We start from the raw sequence: 16,274 nt of genomic DNA, 5'->3' as shown, positions 1-16,274 counted from the left end.
TGATGATCTTTACAGAACCTGAGACCTCAGGCCAGACCAGTCAGCCACCACCTGCCACTGGATGTGGGGAGGACACTTAGTTGGAATCTATAGCCCTGGGCAGCGGATTTCTTGAATGCCTCCCTGATGAGGGTGTGCAGGCATTTCCCAAAGATCAAAGTAGGAACGTTAAGAAGAAGACGGGATGTACTTTTTTTTTTTTTTTTGAGAATCAAGGCAGACTGAAATTGGGTGGATTATGGCTGCCTTGGAATAAAGGAGACCAGAGTCAGGCAATCCTTGTCCCTCCCTTCCCTCCCCTCCCTCCATCTCAGGGATGGCTTCACCCTGTGCTGGGAGCCTCCCGCAGGCCACTTGCGCAGCTTTCCCGTCCTCCGCCTCCACCAAACCTCCATCCCCAGCTTCCTCACTGCCACCTGGACTGGTGCTGGGGCCGTCCGCCTCCTGCACTGCGGCTGGCTTTCCTCCTGTCACCCCTCACCCAGCCACTTGTCCACGTGCAGAAAGGGGAGGAAAACCCCAGGCTGGGCCCTAAGCAATATCAGCCATACAAGACTCTTGTGCGGCACTTGCTCGGTGCAGGCCCTGTGCTTTACGTACACTGACTCATTTGATCCAATCCACAACCCTCTGAAGTAGGGCTTTACTATCCCCATTTTACAGATGAGGAAACAGAGGCCCAGTGAGATTAAGTAACTGCCCTGATGTTACACATGTGTCCTTGGAGGTGACCTTGTCAGTAGATTCCAGCCTGGTCCCTCCCACTCCCTTGTGTTTCCTCTTTTCCCTCTGTCCCCTTATGGTCACCCTGGGGCTGGCTCGGCAGTCCCCCTTCCCCCTGAACTCTGGAAGGCCATAGCATCCCCCCAGCCCCACCCCTGCTAACCCTCTACAACCCACCCCTGGGAGGCCCCCTCCCCCCAGACCCCCCTTTGGGGAAGTAGTCTTGGCTGGGCCCCAGGAGGACAAGGCCGCGTGTGATTCGTCCTTTCAAACAGCCACGCTTCCTGTGGGGCTGAGAGCCAAGAGGCCTCACAAGGCAGTGCAGGCTCAGCCACGTGAGGCCCCTTCCCCTCCTACTGCCCCAGGCCCCGCTGACTCAGAGGCTGGCGGCCTCCCAGGGGCGTGCGTGCCAGTGTGGGCTGGGTGTGGCAGCGGTAACCCTCCCTGAGCGCCTTGGCACCCACACAGACTTCTGCTGTGCGGGGAGGGTGGGAATGCTTCTTCCCTCCTGTCCCATAACCAACTGTCTCCTTTGAACAATAGATTGTGAATCATTTCACATCCCCGAACGTTCTCTCAAGGCATGATTTTCATGGCTGCAAAACAGCGACTCCTCCATCATTACTCAACTGCCCTCTCCTGATTGATTCCAGATTCCTCGTAGCCAGGGACCTCCTCGTGGAAACTTCTTTCTGCACCACCACCAGTTGCATTGCCTGTGGAGAGCAGGGTGCCCGTGCGCTCGGTTCCAGGGATGAAGGCTTTTTAGAAAGCGTAAGTTTTCTAGATGGCCGTGGGCTGTTGTCAGCAGAAGGACTTAAGCCCATTAACACACAGCCAATTAAACCTAAAGAGTCACTTTGATTTTTTAAGACTCTGATTTGAGAAAAAAAAGTTAAGACTAAGACCAATACAGTTTCATCTTTCAATACAGGAGAGTCAGACAACAGGCTGTGTCAGCGACACTCAAATGCCTGCCACCGCCACACACAGTATGTGCGGTCAGCACTTGACCGGTAACAGAGCTCTTTTCTACATACAGCAGTCAAATTTTCTGGTAAAGGGAGTGAAATTAAAATTTCCCAATTTTGACGAGAATGTGGAACAACAGAACTCTCAGACACTGCTGGGGGGAGGTAAGTTGGTGCAAGAACTTTGGACAACTGTGTAGAAAATACTAAAACCCCTGTAATCCTAGCACTCTGGGAGGCCGAGGCAGGTGGATCGTTTGACCTCAGGAGTTCGAGACCAGCCTGAGCAAGAGCGAGACCCCGTCTCTACTAAAAAATAGAAAGAAATTAGCTGGACAACTAAAAAAAAAAATATATATATATATATAGAAAAAATTAGCTGGGCATGGTGGTGCATGCCTGTAGTCCCAGCTACTTGGGAGGCTGAGGCAGGAGGATAGCTTGAGCCCAGGAGTTTGAGGTTGCTGTGAGCTAGGATGATGCCACGGCACTCTAGCCTGGGTAACAGAGTGAGACTCTGTCTCAAAAAAGAAAAGAAAAGAAAAGAAAAGAAAATACTAATACCGAACATAACACACCATAACCCAGAATTCCACTCCTGGGTATGTCCCCAGCACAATTTATAATAGTCCCAAATAATCTATCCAGGGTAGGATAACTATGATCTCGATCTTGATTGTATTGACCGTTACACAACTGTATGTATTTGTCAAAATTCACAGAACTGTATACTCAAAATGGTGAATTTTAGTGCTCACTTTGGCAGCATAGATACTTTAAAAAGGGTGAATTTTACTGCGTGTAAATTATACCTTAATTTTTAAAAAATTTATTTATTTTAGAGACAGGGCATCGCTTACGTTGTCTGGGCTGGTCTTGAACTCCTGGCTCCAGGCAATCCTCCTGCCTCAGCCTCCCAAAGTGCTGGGATCATAGGCATGAGCCACCGTGCACAGCTTTAAAAAAATTAAAAAAACAAAGGAAAAAAGGTAGAATGAATAATTCAATTTAGAAGTATATCCCTATAATGGAATACGACACAACAATGAATAAAGAACAAAGTCCTGCTAAACAGGGAAACATAATGAATCTCAAAATCATTCTCCTGAGCGAAAGAAGCCAAACAAAAGGGCACAAAGTCTCCAATTTCATTTATAGGAAGTTCATGAGCAAACAAAGCCGGACTACCGTGATGGAGGTGGACCAGGATCTCTGGGGGAGGGAGCACAGGGGAGCCGCCCAGGATGCTAGAAACGTCCCACATCTTGAGCTGTGTGGTGATTGTCCCTCAGGACTAAGCTCTGCGTTGAAGGTGTGTGCCCTGTCATTGTGAAAGTTCCTGCGTGAACAGTTGAGACTACGAAGTGGGTGAAGAGACCCCAGCTGGTGGCGCTGACTTGGCCGGGCAGGCACCAGCCAGCTCCTGGGCTCATGCCCAACCCCACACAGCTCTTTAACCACGTGAGCTGGCAGCACGTGGCCGCTCTGGGGCTCCTGCAGACTGGAATCCTGCCCCGCCCTGGCCAGAGCCAGACAACCTTTAAAACTGGCTGGCGGCCCAGGATTTTAAACCACCGCCCAGCCTGATCCACTTCCCTTTCGGCACATCCAGGAAGAAAGTTTTAGCTTCTCTTGCTAAAGAGAAGGGACATGGGGGCGCCTCTGCTCCAATCCCTTGAACTTTCCAGGGGCAGAGGGGGTCCTGGCCTGACTTGGGAGCCGAGAGGCAAACCCATGGCACCCCCTTTCCCAGACCCAGGCTCCTGCCTCCCTCAGGGTAGCTGTGGGCACCAGGGCCTTCTCCCCTGAGAAATGAGCTGAATACCTACCTGGTGGACTTAGGAGACAATATATCTGAAGTGTCTGGAGCATACTAAGTGTCCCATGACAGCAGCTGTGACTCTGATCGTGGGTTATGATGGGAACACATGTGGCCACAGGTGTCAGCCCTGGCACAAAGCCTGGGCATTGTAGACACTCAGCCTGTGCTGCTTCCTCCCCACATGGCCCGATCCAGGAGTGGGAAGAGGACACTCACGGAGAAGTGAGGCAGCCTAGCACCACTCCTTTGGTTGCTCTGGCACCAGGGTGGGAGGTGAGGGGTGGGAGACTCCTGGGCAGGCTGGAATGTCAGCTCTGCTTATAGCTGCTGTGTGACCTTAGGCAAGTGAGCACCCTCTCGGAGCATCCAGCTGCCTTCCTGTGAAACCAAGAGGAAGACAGCTTCACAAGACCACCTGAGTACTTGGTGGAGCAAGGAGGTTTCAGCATGGTGGTACCCAGGGCTCACTCTCCCCCCTTCCCCACCTCTCCCCTTCTCAGGGGTCTGCATAATTATTTGCCCTTTTCTGGGGCAAGTCCCCTCACCCAAATAAATGTTCTCCTGGATGTCAGCTGCCTGCTCAATAGAGGGGGCTTCAGGGGGCTTCAGGATCCTTCAGGACCCCTCCCTCCCTGAGCAGATCCCAAGCCCAAACCAAAGCCACACCTCATCACCTCCTACCTATTGTGCCCTTGCAGGAGGCTCTGGACCAGGAGTGAAGACCAAGCTTTTGGGCAAAGAAATGTGGGAGAACAAGCTGGAGACAGGGCAAGTGTTCTTCAGGCTTAGCCTGGGAACCTGGAGTCTCTTTTTGCTGCTCTGGTAGGAAACAGCCTCCATTTTCCCATCTGCAAAATGGGGTAGATAATCATTGCACCACCTACTTCAGAATGTAGATGCACTTTCACAGAAAGAGATAATCATGTCGGACATATGTTGTGTGTGCATTGTATTAGGCAAAGCTACTATCACATAGCTCATGCATATGTGTGTTGGGGGGCGGTCACCTGCGGCGGTATTCAGAGGCGATTTCCTCAGAGACACCTGGGTTTGGGTCTGGGACCTGTTATCCCAGATTGGCCCTTTCTTTTTTTTTTTTGAGACAGAGTCTCACTTTGTTGCCCGGGCTAGAGTGAGTGCCGTGGCATCAGCCTACCTCACAGCAACCTCAAACTCCTGGGCTTAAGCAATCCTTCTGCCTCAGCCTCCCGAGTAGCTGGGACTACAGGCATGCGCCACCATGCCCGGCTAATTTTTTCTAAATATATTTTTAGTTGTCCATATAATTTCTATTTTTAGTAGAGACGGGGGTCTCGTTCTTGCTCAGGCTGGTCTCAAACTCCTGACCTCGAGTGATCCTCCTGCTTCAGCCTCCCAGAGTGCTAGGATTACAGGCATGAGCCACCGTGCCCGGCCTACCAGATTAGCCCTTTCCCACTCTCTTGCAGGGATGAGTCTGAGATCTCAAATCCTAAAAGGCCAGGAGTCCTTTAAGTTTATCCTGACAATGGGGAGCCATTGATAATCCTTGAGTGATGGGGTCACTCTTGCCTTTTGGTGCAGAGTTCAGGAAGGATGAGCCCAGAAGTGCTTGGGTAGCCAGGTGACAGGGAGGGGCTGAACCCAAAGTCCTGGCAGGGGTGTCATGCAGGAGATGAAAGACTTCAGGGCAAGAGGGTTAGCATGAGATCCCCTCTCCAGGGAGTCTCCCAGCCTCTCCTGACCTTCCCCCCACCCCAAGCCCACCATCAGAGTCAGCTGTGGTCTTGTCAAGGGCCCCACAGGACACAACGCTGGTTACTCAACTTGCTCAGTGCTTTATTGAACCAAGGCCCCAACAGATGACTCATCAGGGCCTTCAAGCGCAGCCCTTCCCCCATCTTGAGATTTAGAATCCAGAGGTTGCTCAGTCCTTAATTTAGCTGCTTCTACGACATTTCCTCTTGAATATTTCCAAACTCTTAAGTGTAAAGATTTTTGTCCACACAGACAGACACACATATATTCCTGCTGCAGGCTGTCATGCTCACCAAAATGTTTCCACCTGGTTTCTGTGTGTAAGGCACTGTGCATCCATGGCCATCCATCCATCCTTCCATCCATCCATCCATCCATCCACCCTTCTGTCCATCCGCAACAAAGCAGCAGCAAGTTTTGACCAGTCAGGCCCCAGGGTTCACAGCAGTGGGGGCTGGGCTTCCAGCAGGCTCAAGACTCGGGCCTTCGCCCTTGCCCTGGGAGCCCCCGAGGATAATAACATCCCATTCTGGGCCAAGAAAACTGGGACCAGGTGGGTCATTAATGTTTGACAGGTGGAGCCTAAACAGCCTATGAAAGTGTCCTGAGATGGGCAAAAAGACAAACAAATCAAGCATGCAGGTAACACTGAAACAGGACAGAGTAAGAGCTTACATTTATGCAGGCAGTGCTTGTATGGGGGGACAGGAAAGAGGAAGAGAGAAAGGGGCAGAATGACAGACACACCCATGACTCCTGCAGAGGGTGGGGGACAGCCCTAGCCAGGTGAGAAGCCAGGGCAGGGTGCTGACTCCCAGGCCAGGGAGGAAATCAGCTCTGAACCATCCTCATGGGTGGTGGCTGTCCCCCAGCCTCAGCTGACATATACACAAAGGGGCTCTTCTGGACACAGGGAGACAAAGGGTTGGCCCAAACAAGGAATCAAAAAGGCTCCTGCTGGACACAAAATACTGCCTTAAGCTGGTGTTAACCCAACTTAATAGGCCAGGCTCTTCTGGAGTGGGGGTGGGTGCCACCAGGATACGGAACATGACTAGGGTGAGACAGGGGAATTGGGGATGGGGCAGACTGGTGGGACACCCACACTGTCTGTCCCCTGGATAGCACCTGGGCCTCCAACAGGGCCTCGGCCCTGCAGATCCACAGGGCAGCTAGTGCCAGGCCTCGCAAGGCAAGGGAGGTGGCAGGACTGCCGTGCCCTCACTGGTCCTGCAGCCAGCTGCAGAGCTCCCGCCGGCTCCGCTCCCCAGCCCAGCTGCGAGTCTTGAGGCGGAAGGTCTTCAGCTCCTCCTTGAAGGCCTCATGGTTCATGGGCCGGTAGTCCTGGGGCTCACAGAAGTTCTAGGGCAGGATGGAAGGGGCCCATCAATCCAGGGGAGTGAGTACCTCTGGGGGGACCCAGTCCTCCCTTCTTCTTTTAGGGCACAGCCTGGCCCGAACCCCTTCCCTCTGCTTCCACCCTCCTGCGGAGACTGCGCCTCCCTCCCCACGGTACCGGGTGCTGCGGGAAGAACTCCTTGTAGCCGCCTTTGAGGACATACATCTCGGGATAGTAGAGACTGGGATAGTCGTTGGCAGCACGGTCTCGTTCCCTGATGAAGCGGCACCTGGACCGGCATGGAGGGGCGGAAAGAGCTGGGCATACAGTGCGGGGTGCATCAGTGGACCCATTCCCTGCACCCACTCCTTTCAGGGCCTTGGGGAGCCTCAGAAGGTTTTTGAGCACAGGAGTGTCAGCCACAGAACATTTTCAAAAGATCAGTCTGGCTACTGGGCATAGAGAGCTTGGCAGGAATAGAAGGAAGGAGGTACACCAAGGTGTGCTATTTCTAGAAGGCAGGTGCACAATCTGCATGTAGCCTGGACCAGGAGGAAGGAAGCAGAAGAAGAGAGAAGTGGATAGAATTCAAGAGATGCATTCAGGAGATCTCCTGGCCAAGATGTGGTGAGGACGAGAGATGGGGAGAAGGGACAGAGGAGAAGGGCCCAAGACCAACGCCCGGTGACGGGTGGAGGCGGGTACCACATGCTGGAATCCCTGTAGGAGAGGGGAGGCAGCAGAGATGAGGACTCTGTAAAGAGCATCTGGGTACGGGTTCCCAGCACACAGGTGAGGCCAGGCGGGAGAGCCACTAGCAGGCAGATGGACCAGTGGCCACCCAGGAGAGGAGGCAGGGGGAGGGCAGACGGCCAGGCAGAGCAGAGGCTTAGGAGAAGGAGCTCAGCTCAGGGCTGCGCTGCTGTGGACGCCAAGGGAAAGGGGTACCAATGGGGACCTAACAGCATGGAACACTAGAAGAGTCAGCATCATTGAGGACCAGGAGAGGGCCCTTAGATGCAGCAAGAGGCCCAGGCCGGAGAGGGGCTGGGCTTGTGCCTCTGGCCATCCCAGCGGCTCTAGCAACTGTGAGCCAGAGAGGCCGGGCAGACACGAGCTGGCTGGGCAGAGCTGGGACTCACATGCGGGGTCCGCGCTCGGATGAGAATTCACAGTGGAAAATGAGGATGATTCTCTTGTCCAGGCTGCAGGGCACGATGGGGCTCTGCAGCAGGAAGGCCTCAGCATCGCGTTCCAGGGGCAAGTTCACGGCAGTCTGTCAGAGGAGCTGGGGCTCAGGCCGCAGCGCTGGGCCGAGGAGGCAGACCCTCCCTTTGTGTTCCCCATCTTTCAGGCAGGTGACCTCACCTCTTGCTGGGCAGGATCCTACCCCAGGAGAAGTGCACCCGCCCTCCACCGATTCACCCTCTCGGCAGAGGAAGCATCTGAACCAGGTGGGGCATTCAGGGCCTCTCCCATCACCCTGCCTCACCTTGATGTGCCCGCCTTCATACTCATAGGGGTATCTGCAGTCCACAATCAGGAACTTCTCCACGATGTTGCTGAACTTGCCCATCAACAGGGCCACCATCTATACGAGATCATGGGGGTTGGTCCCAGCAGATCAGGCTGGCCCTGGCTCTTCCTCTGGCCTAGGCCATGCAGCCTGTCCCCAGGGAAGGTGAAGGGCTGAAGAGTGGGCCCAGATGCACCCAGAAAATGGCTCAAGCCAGCTTACTGTTTCTGGTGAGATGTACTTGAGGTCCTGGTGTTTTCCGTCCACAGTCTGTAGGAGAAAGGCCTGAAGGAAGGGATGAGAGAGAGAAAATGAAACTGTGAAGACTAGGAGTCTGAGGCCGGGCGCGGTGGCTCACGCCTAAAATCCTAGCACTCTGGGAGGCCGAGGCGGGTGGATCGCTCAAGGTCAGGAGTTCGAGATCAGCCTGAGCAAGAACGAGACGCCCGTCTCTACTAAAAATAGAAAGAAATTAGCTGGACAACTAAAAATATATAGAAAAAATTAGCCGGGCATGGTGGCACATGCCTGTAGTCCCAGCTACTCAGGAGGCCGAGGCAGAAGGATTGCTTAAGCCCAGGAGTTTGAGGTTGCTGTGAGCTAGGCTGACACCACAGCACTCACTCTAGCCCGGGCAACAAAGTGAGACTCTGTCTCAAAAAAAAAAAAAAAAAAAAAAAAAAAAGACTAGGAGTCTGGAAAGAAGGAAGTTTCATTCCCAAGCCCAGAGGCCACACCTGCTTTGGCCTTCAAATTCAGCTCTGGTTCCCATAGCAACCCAGGGGGCCTCTAGGGACTGACCTGCATGGAACAGCCTTGCAGGGGGAAGTGAGGAGGGGCGTGGAAGAGATGAACTCTCCACTTCTGCCCTCACACTCTGCCAAGTATGGGCAGGAGGAGTCTCCCAGCTAGATCTTAGCTTGGAAATGTCTTCCAAGGTTGAGATACTAGGGAGGCCTGGACAGACTTGAGGTAGAGTCAGGAGACCAAGGAGAGCCAGAGAGAGGAGTCTTCGTGAGAACAAAAGATGAAAAGATACAAAGGACAAAGAAAAGGGGGCCTCTGGGGAGCGAGGGAGGAGCTGAAGCAATTCCTGGGCTAGGGCCACAGTGAATAAGAGGCCAGTGCTGCTACCTTGGAGTAATCTCCGATCAGCTCGCGGTGGTCACTGTCCAAGATGTTCTCAATCTCATCATGACACAGGGACTTTGAGCGGAGGACACGGGCTTTCTGGAAGGTGGGACAGATGGAGGGCAGAGTCAGTGCCCCTTTTTACGGCCATGTCCAGGCTGCCACCTGCACCCTACCCTTTGCCACAAACCCGGTCAAGGAGGTGGCAGCCCAGGCTTGTGCCCAAGGTGGGCAGCAACAGCCCTGCCCCAGGAGAAAGGCACCCACAGGTTCCTCAGGCTCCTGATGCTCCTCTGGAGGGGTCACGCTCCTCCTCCGCTTGTTCTGAACAGGTATGTCCCTGTCTTGGGGCCGCTCCAGCCTCTTGAGGATGGGCCGGATCACGCTGCAGGGCATGGACGGCGAGCGGAAGAGCCGCTGGCACTTGCTGTACATGACAAGGTCCTGGCAGGGACAGCAGGTCAGGGTCAGAGTGCCCAGCACCCACCCACCCCTCAAATCCCACCAGCCGGGTAGGACCCCCACCCCTCCATGTTCCCTGGGGGGCCACCCCAGAGGCCCACCTGCTCCTCTTCCTTTTCCAAGGTCTTGACCAGTGGGGCGCTAATGAGGCTCTCCATGCCTGGGGGGACCGCCTCGTCGTCCTGAGGCCCAATCAGCAAGGATATGGTCACACCCACAGGCACAGGCCAAACCCCTCCATCCCCCAATCTTCCAGCACAGCCTTCCCTGTTCTCCCCACAAACCCCAAACCAGCAGCCCACCCTGGCCCTGCCAGCTCCTCCACACGGGGCAGCCCCCCAGATCCAAGGAGCTGCAGGGACCCACTCGCTGTTGGGGCTTGTACTGAACCCTGAGAAGCTCCCCCACCCTGCCCCTCCTCCCCCTACTGCAGCACCAGCCACCTGTTCTTTGATTGGCCAGAGGTCAGTGCCTCGGTTACCTTGAATTCCTCTTCTGACCCTGGAATGAGGTCACAGTCTTGCTGCAGGGGCTCAGAGCTCTCTTCCTTTGGGAGATCCCAGGGAGGGGGGGGTAGGGACCCGGCAGCGCAAGGCTGTTTACCTTCAAGTCACTCTCTAGGATGTCCACAAATCCATCATCTTCCTCAGCATCCCCCTCAGCAGGGGTCAGGGAGAGGCAGCGTGGGGCCAGGGGACTCAGCTCTTCTACTTCCATCTTCCGCTCAGGGTTGAGACACTGTTGGAGTGATGAACAGGCACTGACTCGGGGGTAGGGACACCCCCATTCTTCTGGGAGCTCGGGACCACCCTCCTCTTCCCCAGGCCTGCCTCCTCCCAAAGCCCCTACAAGGGTCCAGCCCTCTTGCTGTACCATCAGATCGGGGGCCGAGCTTGGCCTCTGGGCGAAAGCTTCCCTGCGGCTGGCCCACTCTGCCAGAGCACGGGCAGAGCCGGGATGGGTGGGCTTCCACGGCATCTTGAAGACAACTCCATCCTGTGGGGTAAGATGGGAGAGGAGGGTCATTAAGTGCCAGAGAACCACCTTGGCATGCCCCCTCCTCTCCCATCCCGGCCTCTGGACGCGCACGTTCTCCTTGTCTTCCCCAGAGCCGCTGGCAGCTCTGCCGCCCGCCGTGCTCTTCCTCCGGCCGTCCGGCGCTTGGGAGTTGGTGATGTTCCGCAGCACAGGGCTGTGGCCCAGCAGCCTCACCTAGAGAGCCAGGCGGGGCAGCAGGTGCTGAGGGCTGCATTCCTCTGGCACCAGCCCAGGCCTCACCTTTCCAAACCTCCTCCAACTCCCCCATCTCCCGAAGCCAGACCGGGGACACCCGGCTGCATCGAGTCCACCCTCTGGGAGGTGCTCCCAGGATGCCTCCTTCCCATGCCTGGCCAGCATGCCTGAGCCTCCTGTTGGGCTGCAGAGGACACTCACCGGCATGGATTGGAAGCGGCGGATGGCAAACTGCTCACTGCAGAAGGAAACGGGGACAGTGAGGGTTGAGACAGTCAAGGCAGGGACTGAGAGCATGCTGGATGCCCTCGGGGAAAGCCCGAGGTGGGTGGAGGAGGCCTGGGAGCACTTACTTCCGAATGACCCGGCTGGTTGCCTGGATGGCCTGTTCAAACCTAGGACAGAGAAGGGTTCATGCAACCCACGCTCACCTGCACCCATCACCACCCAGCACCAGGTCCCCAATCCACAAGGCCCAGGGGCCAGGGATGAGGGCCAAGACAGGGACCAGGGCTCAGGCCAGGGGAAGGGGAGGGTGGGAGGAAGAATGCCCACTCTCAGTGGGGCCCAGGTATTAGGGAGGGGGGGAGCTGACAGGCAGTTTGGGATTTTAAAGGCTGCCCTGAATGGAAGAGGGCCCAGAGAATGGCAGTGATGGAGACAGCTGGGGTAGGTCGCAGGGTCGTTGAGGCGTCACCAAGGCAACGGTCTCGCCAGCCTGCACACAGGCCTTCCACCTGTATGCAAATCACCTCAGCAGGGCCATATGGCCGCCAGGAAAGGAATCCATCCATCCCGTGATGACAGGCTGTGGCACCCAGCAATGTGGGTGTCTCCAGGGCCTGGATACCAAAGCTGGGCTTCCCTCCCCTTGTGAGGGGCTGGCCTGGCTCCCCTCAGGACAGGGGCCTGCTTTAGGCTTCCCCGGGATCAGCCCTAGACTGTCACAGCAGCCCCCCTAGTGACAAATGTGCAGGGTCACATCCTCTCCTCCCTCCTATGGAATTTTCCAGGACCCAGCCCCTGTCCCACCCCCTCCTCCTGCCTTAGAAGAGGCCAGCAGGCAAGGAATTCCAACAGATGTTCCTTCTGAGGCTGGAGCAGACGCTGCTCTAATAGGCCCCACCCCCCAGCTATGTCACCAGAGACCACCTGCCATGCGGAGCTTTTGTGCATCTATGCACACACACATACTAGCCGGCTTCTTTCTGAGAAACTCTGCATAACCGTCAAAGCAGGTGCAACGGTGGCGGGGGCACTCAGGGCTAAAGTGTAACGAGGATGAAAGGGATGCCTCCCCCCGTGGTGAGGGGGTTGTGTGTGCTGTGCCCAGCCAACCTGGCATCAGGGATGACCAATTTCATTGGCTTGGTTTCCAATCTGCACCTGGCCTTGGGGGTAAGGCAAGGAACAGCTCAGTGTTGCCACCCAAAACCAACCTGCAGTCCCCTCCAGCTCCACCCAATTCTCTCCCCGTTTCCTGTTTATGACCAAACTCTGCAGCCCAGCCCAGTCTGATCAAAGGCAGTGGGAAGCAAGACAGTCACTGCCCTGAACCCAAAGCCATAGTTCCCCAGCACAGGCTGGGCGTACCCAGCTGTCTCTACTAATGGCTGGCAGCTGCTCCCCCTGCTTGGGCCTTAACAGCTGGATGGGAACAGCTGTGCTCCGGAAGGCACTACCCATGCCCCATAACCAAGGAGGAGGCATCTGTCCAGAGCAGAGCCCACCAGCTCTCTGTCCACTCCCTCTCCCAAAGGGCCTATCCCAGGGGCTGGCCAGAGGGCCCAAGTGTCATTGATGCCTGAGACTGCTGATGGGCCAAGGACCAAATCAGTCGCAGGCAACTGGGTTTTGTTTGCCCTAAAGTGAGCTAAAGTTTTGAGTTATTTGGACCATATTTTTAAATTGTGATATTTCACAGAAAAAAAAAAAGGGTATAGGCAAAAAAGAAAAACAGGACATACACTGGGCTTGCATTCCTGCAAGACAAAGGCTAGCTGGAGTCAAGTATTTGCTGCTCCTAGTGGCCACTGTCCCCACCCTCCCTGCCCCTTAGCTAACTCTCAGTTGGCTCCCATGAGAGTAGACCCTTCTCTGGGACAGGGAGCAGAATGCCAAGGCCTGGGAAGGTCGGTGAGTCCCCCTACTGAGTGGGGCTCCTGAGGGGTCTGTCCATTTTCCCAGGCCTCCCTGGTGAGTTCATGCTAGAACTAGGATTCCCGAAGGCAGGTGCCGGCTCCTTGGCAGTAGGGATTCCCCTTCTCTACTCACGCCTGCTCCGCCATCTGGGGGTCCATAGGGCTGGAGGAATCCAAGCAGAGACCTGGGGACACAGAGCACCTTGGTTTGAAAGTAGTGGCACTTTCTATATATTCCCCCCGACACTATATCCCAAGGAGGGTGGAAAAAACTTTCCATTTTGGATTTCGACAGATTAAAAAATGAAATAAAAACTTAACCATGGACTCTAAGGGCTGATAAATAGAACCATCCTCCAAATGGCACAGGGCTCCATTCCCTGTTCACGACGGAAATCCCGTTACAAATGTTTTTAAACCACAGTGCTTGCTAAGCATTTTTCTTGAACTGGTTTAAAATAATTTAAAACAATCTGTTCTAGAAGAGACAATGATTTAAGGCAAAAGTTACAGACTAAGAAAATGTTCTAAAGACCAACTTTCAGCCCTACGTGCTTCCCAGGTGGGGTTGTGGTTTAGCAACTTTGGCGTGGTTTTAAATAGGTAAGATCTCATCTCCTGCAGAGGGCCCTACCCTGCCACCCACTCAGCCAGTCTGGGTTGGGCATAGTGAGGCTCGGAAGAGGTGAGGCCCCTCAGCCAACCAGGTCGTGGGAAGGATGTTCATTTGATCATATCACTTGGGAGGGGCCCAGGCAGCACCGCAAACTCTCCTGGCACTGAGTGGACCTCCCCAGGCACCCCTGGGCCTCACCTGCATCAGAAGATTCAGAGGACTCGGATGACAGGGAGGATTCGGATGCCCGTCGAGACAGGGATAGGCATGTTAGCCGGCTGTGGAAGAGCAGGCTCCCTGCCTGACTTTTTGGGGTCTCGCTGGCAAGGGAGCAGAGACCCAGGAAAGGAGAAAGGTAAATGTGGTGTTCTCGGCCTGGCCGGCCCATGTTCCCACTTGCCGCCCACCTGAAGGGCCCATCCAGCCTCTGCACGGCCCCAGGGAGGTGCTCCGCTCACTGAAGGAAGAACTGAGCAACACACCAGGGAGACGAAAGCCCAGGGTCAGACCCTCTTCTCAGGTCAAGGCGGGCTCATTCTACAGAGGCCCTAAAGTGCCTTCTCTTTGTTGATTGGTTTAGGAAAGGTCCTCCCAGGTGCAGCGGAAGGTGAGCCCAGGGCAAGAGCAATGAGCTTGGGCTGGGGGTTGGTGGGTTAGCAGTGCAGCCAGGGAGAGCCTTCCCCTAAACTTGAAGACCCCCACCTACCCACGTGCCTTCCTGAAGGAATGGCCAAGACCTGGGTCTCTATTACAGCTGGGACAACCCAGGGCAGACCAAAGGGGTTTGCACAGCAGAGGGATCAGCTCAGTGAGTAAACTCCTAGCCCTGAGGGTAGGTTGGGTGGAGGAAGCAGGGGCACGGGCCTGTTGAGTACCCCACCTCTCTGCCACTCGAAGGTTCCCCCTCCAGGCTTGGGGTCCCCAGCCTAGGGCAAAATATGGCTATTTGGGCAGAGATTAGGGAGGCAGTTTGGTGGAGGCACAATGGGGTAGGAGGAAAGAGGCTCCTACAGACCAAGAGCAGGTCACCTGGAGAGTGTGAGCGGCACAGCCCGTCTCACAGCCCAAATCCGGGGGCCCCTGAGGCACGGCCAAGGACGTCCCTCTGCTCTGCACCAGACGCCTCCCCACTTCACCTCTTGGATTCAGCTCCCACGCACAGTCTCCCAGGAGGCCCAGGACCCTAGTCCGGGCCTCTCACCCCACACCCAGCCTCCGTGCGGTGTCCTACCTGCCGAGTCCCGCGAGATCGTGCATGGTCTGGGTGAGGGTAGTGACCGGCGAGGAAGCGGCCGCGCGCTTCGGGGACCCCAGAGGGCCATGAGATTCCAGCAGGAGGTCCGGGAGGTGGCCCGGACGTTGGGCGCCACAGCGCACGCCGGCCGGACTGAGAGCCGAGCCCAGGGCGGGCTCCTGCTGGGGCACCTCCATCGCGGCGGGGCCGGCAGGAGGCTGCCTGGAGGGCCAGGCGCAGGGCCGCCAACAGACGCCGGGCACAGCTGGCTGGGACGAGGGAGGGAGCGGGCCGGGGGTGGGGGGGAAGGGAGGGAGGGAGGAAGAGCAGCGGGGCCGGGAGCGAGGGAGAGGGATGCGGGGAGGGTGGGGAGGGGTGAAGGGACGCGAGGTCCAAGCTCCAGTCTAGAAAGTCTCTAGTTGCAGCTGCCACCTCCACCTCCTTATATATTCGAAAAATAACAGCGGCCGCGCCGCCGGACGCCACCAATGGCGGCGCGGGTTAGAGGAGGGCGGGATGGAGGGCGGGGCCCGCGGGGAAGAGGCTCGGAGGCTGGATTTCCAGGCTTTGGGTGGGGCGGAGGAATTGGGGTTTATCCCACGTCCCGGCACATTTTCCCCGCCCCCACTTCCCGGGCGCGAGGATCCTGGCCTCCCGAATTCCGCCTCTTGCGACATAGTTTGGAGCTACACACTCGCAAAGGATGACAGCCCCCTAGGGTGGCCTCAGAAGGACCCCCTACTGTTTAACATCTCGTACGATCTATCACAAGTGGGGACCCTGAGAGGCTCCACCCGGCGCCCGGAAGTTTGCGAAACACAGCTGCGCCTGCGCCGTACGGTCTGCGTTAGATATTCCATTTCACGGAGCGGGACGTTGAGGCGTGGAGAAGTTCATTAACTCGTTCAAGGTCACGCGGTTGGGCAAGTGGTGGGGCCAGGATTCACTCGTATCTAGGCGCCTCGGACCGCCCAGCCTCGCTGCCCACGCAGCTGGTAGCGCAGAGCAGCAGCAAAGCGTACTTCGTCGGCGGAGCCGCCAGCGCAGGAGGTGGGCTGGCAGTGGGGGCCCCAAGCGGGAACTGATGGGCTTCTCCGGGGTCCCTTAGGTTAGATGTTACCACCAAAGGGCCCACTTTTTCTCCAGCAGCCCTAGAAGAGGCTCTAACGGTTGGACTAGGCATGGGTTTCTGCTCCCGAGTTAAGAAAGATGTCAGCGACCAGAGAACCCAGTCATGGAATTATCATACCCATCCATGGTTTGGCTAATTTGGTGCCAATGGCACCGTATTGTTTGGTATTTCTTTGATGTCCAGGGGGGCTGAATTTGTCAATAGTTTAAACTGAGCA

General features: G+C 56.0%; 1 protein-coding gene across 5 annotated transcripts; it reads right to left on the bottom strand.

Annotated features, from left to right (window-relative positions):
- Positions 1 to 5,313: 5,313 nt before the first annotated feature.
- On the bottom strand, positions 5,314 to 15,342 carry CDC25B (cell division cycle 25B). 5 transcript variants are annotated; one of them, XM_069496409.1, is made up of 16 exons: positions 14,923 to 15,342; positions 13,890 to 14,011; positions 13,209 to 13,260; positions 11,288 to 11,329; positions 11,136 to 11,172; positions 10,791 to 10,913; positions 10,575 to 10,697; positions 10,305 to 10,439; positions 9,803 to 9,883; positions 9,507 to 9,683; positions 9,243 to 9,338; positions 8,331 to 8,393; positions 8,085 to 8,183; positions 7,735 to 7,868; positions 6,770 to 6,881; positions 5,314 to 6,615 (listed from the first exon to the last, which is right to left on the bottom strand). In XM_069496409.1, the coding sequence occupies exons 1-16, from the start codon at positions 15,120 to 15,122 to the stop codon at positions 6,475 to 6,477; spliced, it is 1,737 nt and encodes a 578-aa protein (XP_069352510.1). In that variant the 5' UTR covers positions 15,123 to 15,342; the 3' UTR covers positions 5,314 to 6,474. The 5 variants fall into 5 exon arrangements, with proteins under 5 accessions (XP_069352510.1, XP_069352511.1, XP_069352512.1 ...); XM_069496410.1 differs by having other exon boundaries at positions 13,890 to 13,984; positions 14,923 to 15,211; XM_069496411.1 differs by lacking the exon at positions 10,791 to 10,913.
- Positions 15,343 to 16,274: the final 932 nt, after the last annotated feature.

This window comes from Eulemur rufifrons, chromosome 20 (genome assembly GCF_041146395.1).
Source record: "Eulemur rufifrons isolate Redbay chromosome 20, OSU_ERuf_1, whole genome shotgun sequence".
In the NCBI taxonomy this organism is placed as follows: Eukaryota; Metazoa; Chordata; class Mammalia; order Primates; family Lemuridae; genus Eulemur; species Eulemur rufifrons.
Note: the sequence above shows the minus strand (reverse complement) of the source record. Positions and strands in the feature narration are given on the sequence as shown.

Bases quoted from the DNA above. Each gene is read 5' to 3' on its own strand.
- CDC25B (XM_069496409.1), bottom strand. From the start codon at position 15,122: ATGGAGGTGCCCCAGCAGGAGCCCGCCCTGGGCTCGGCTCTCAGTCCG. The intron at 11,173-11,287 runs GTAAGTGCTCCC...TTCCTTCTGCAG, and splicing joins ACCAGCCGGGTCATTCGGAA to TGAGCAGTTTGCCATCCGCC. The intron at 9,884-10,304 runs GTAAACAGCCTT...ATTGGGCCTCAG, and splicing joins TCCTAGAGAGTGACTTGAAG to GACGACGAGGCGGTCCCCCC.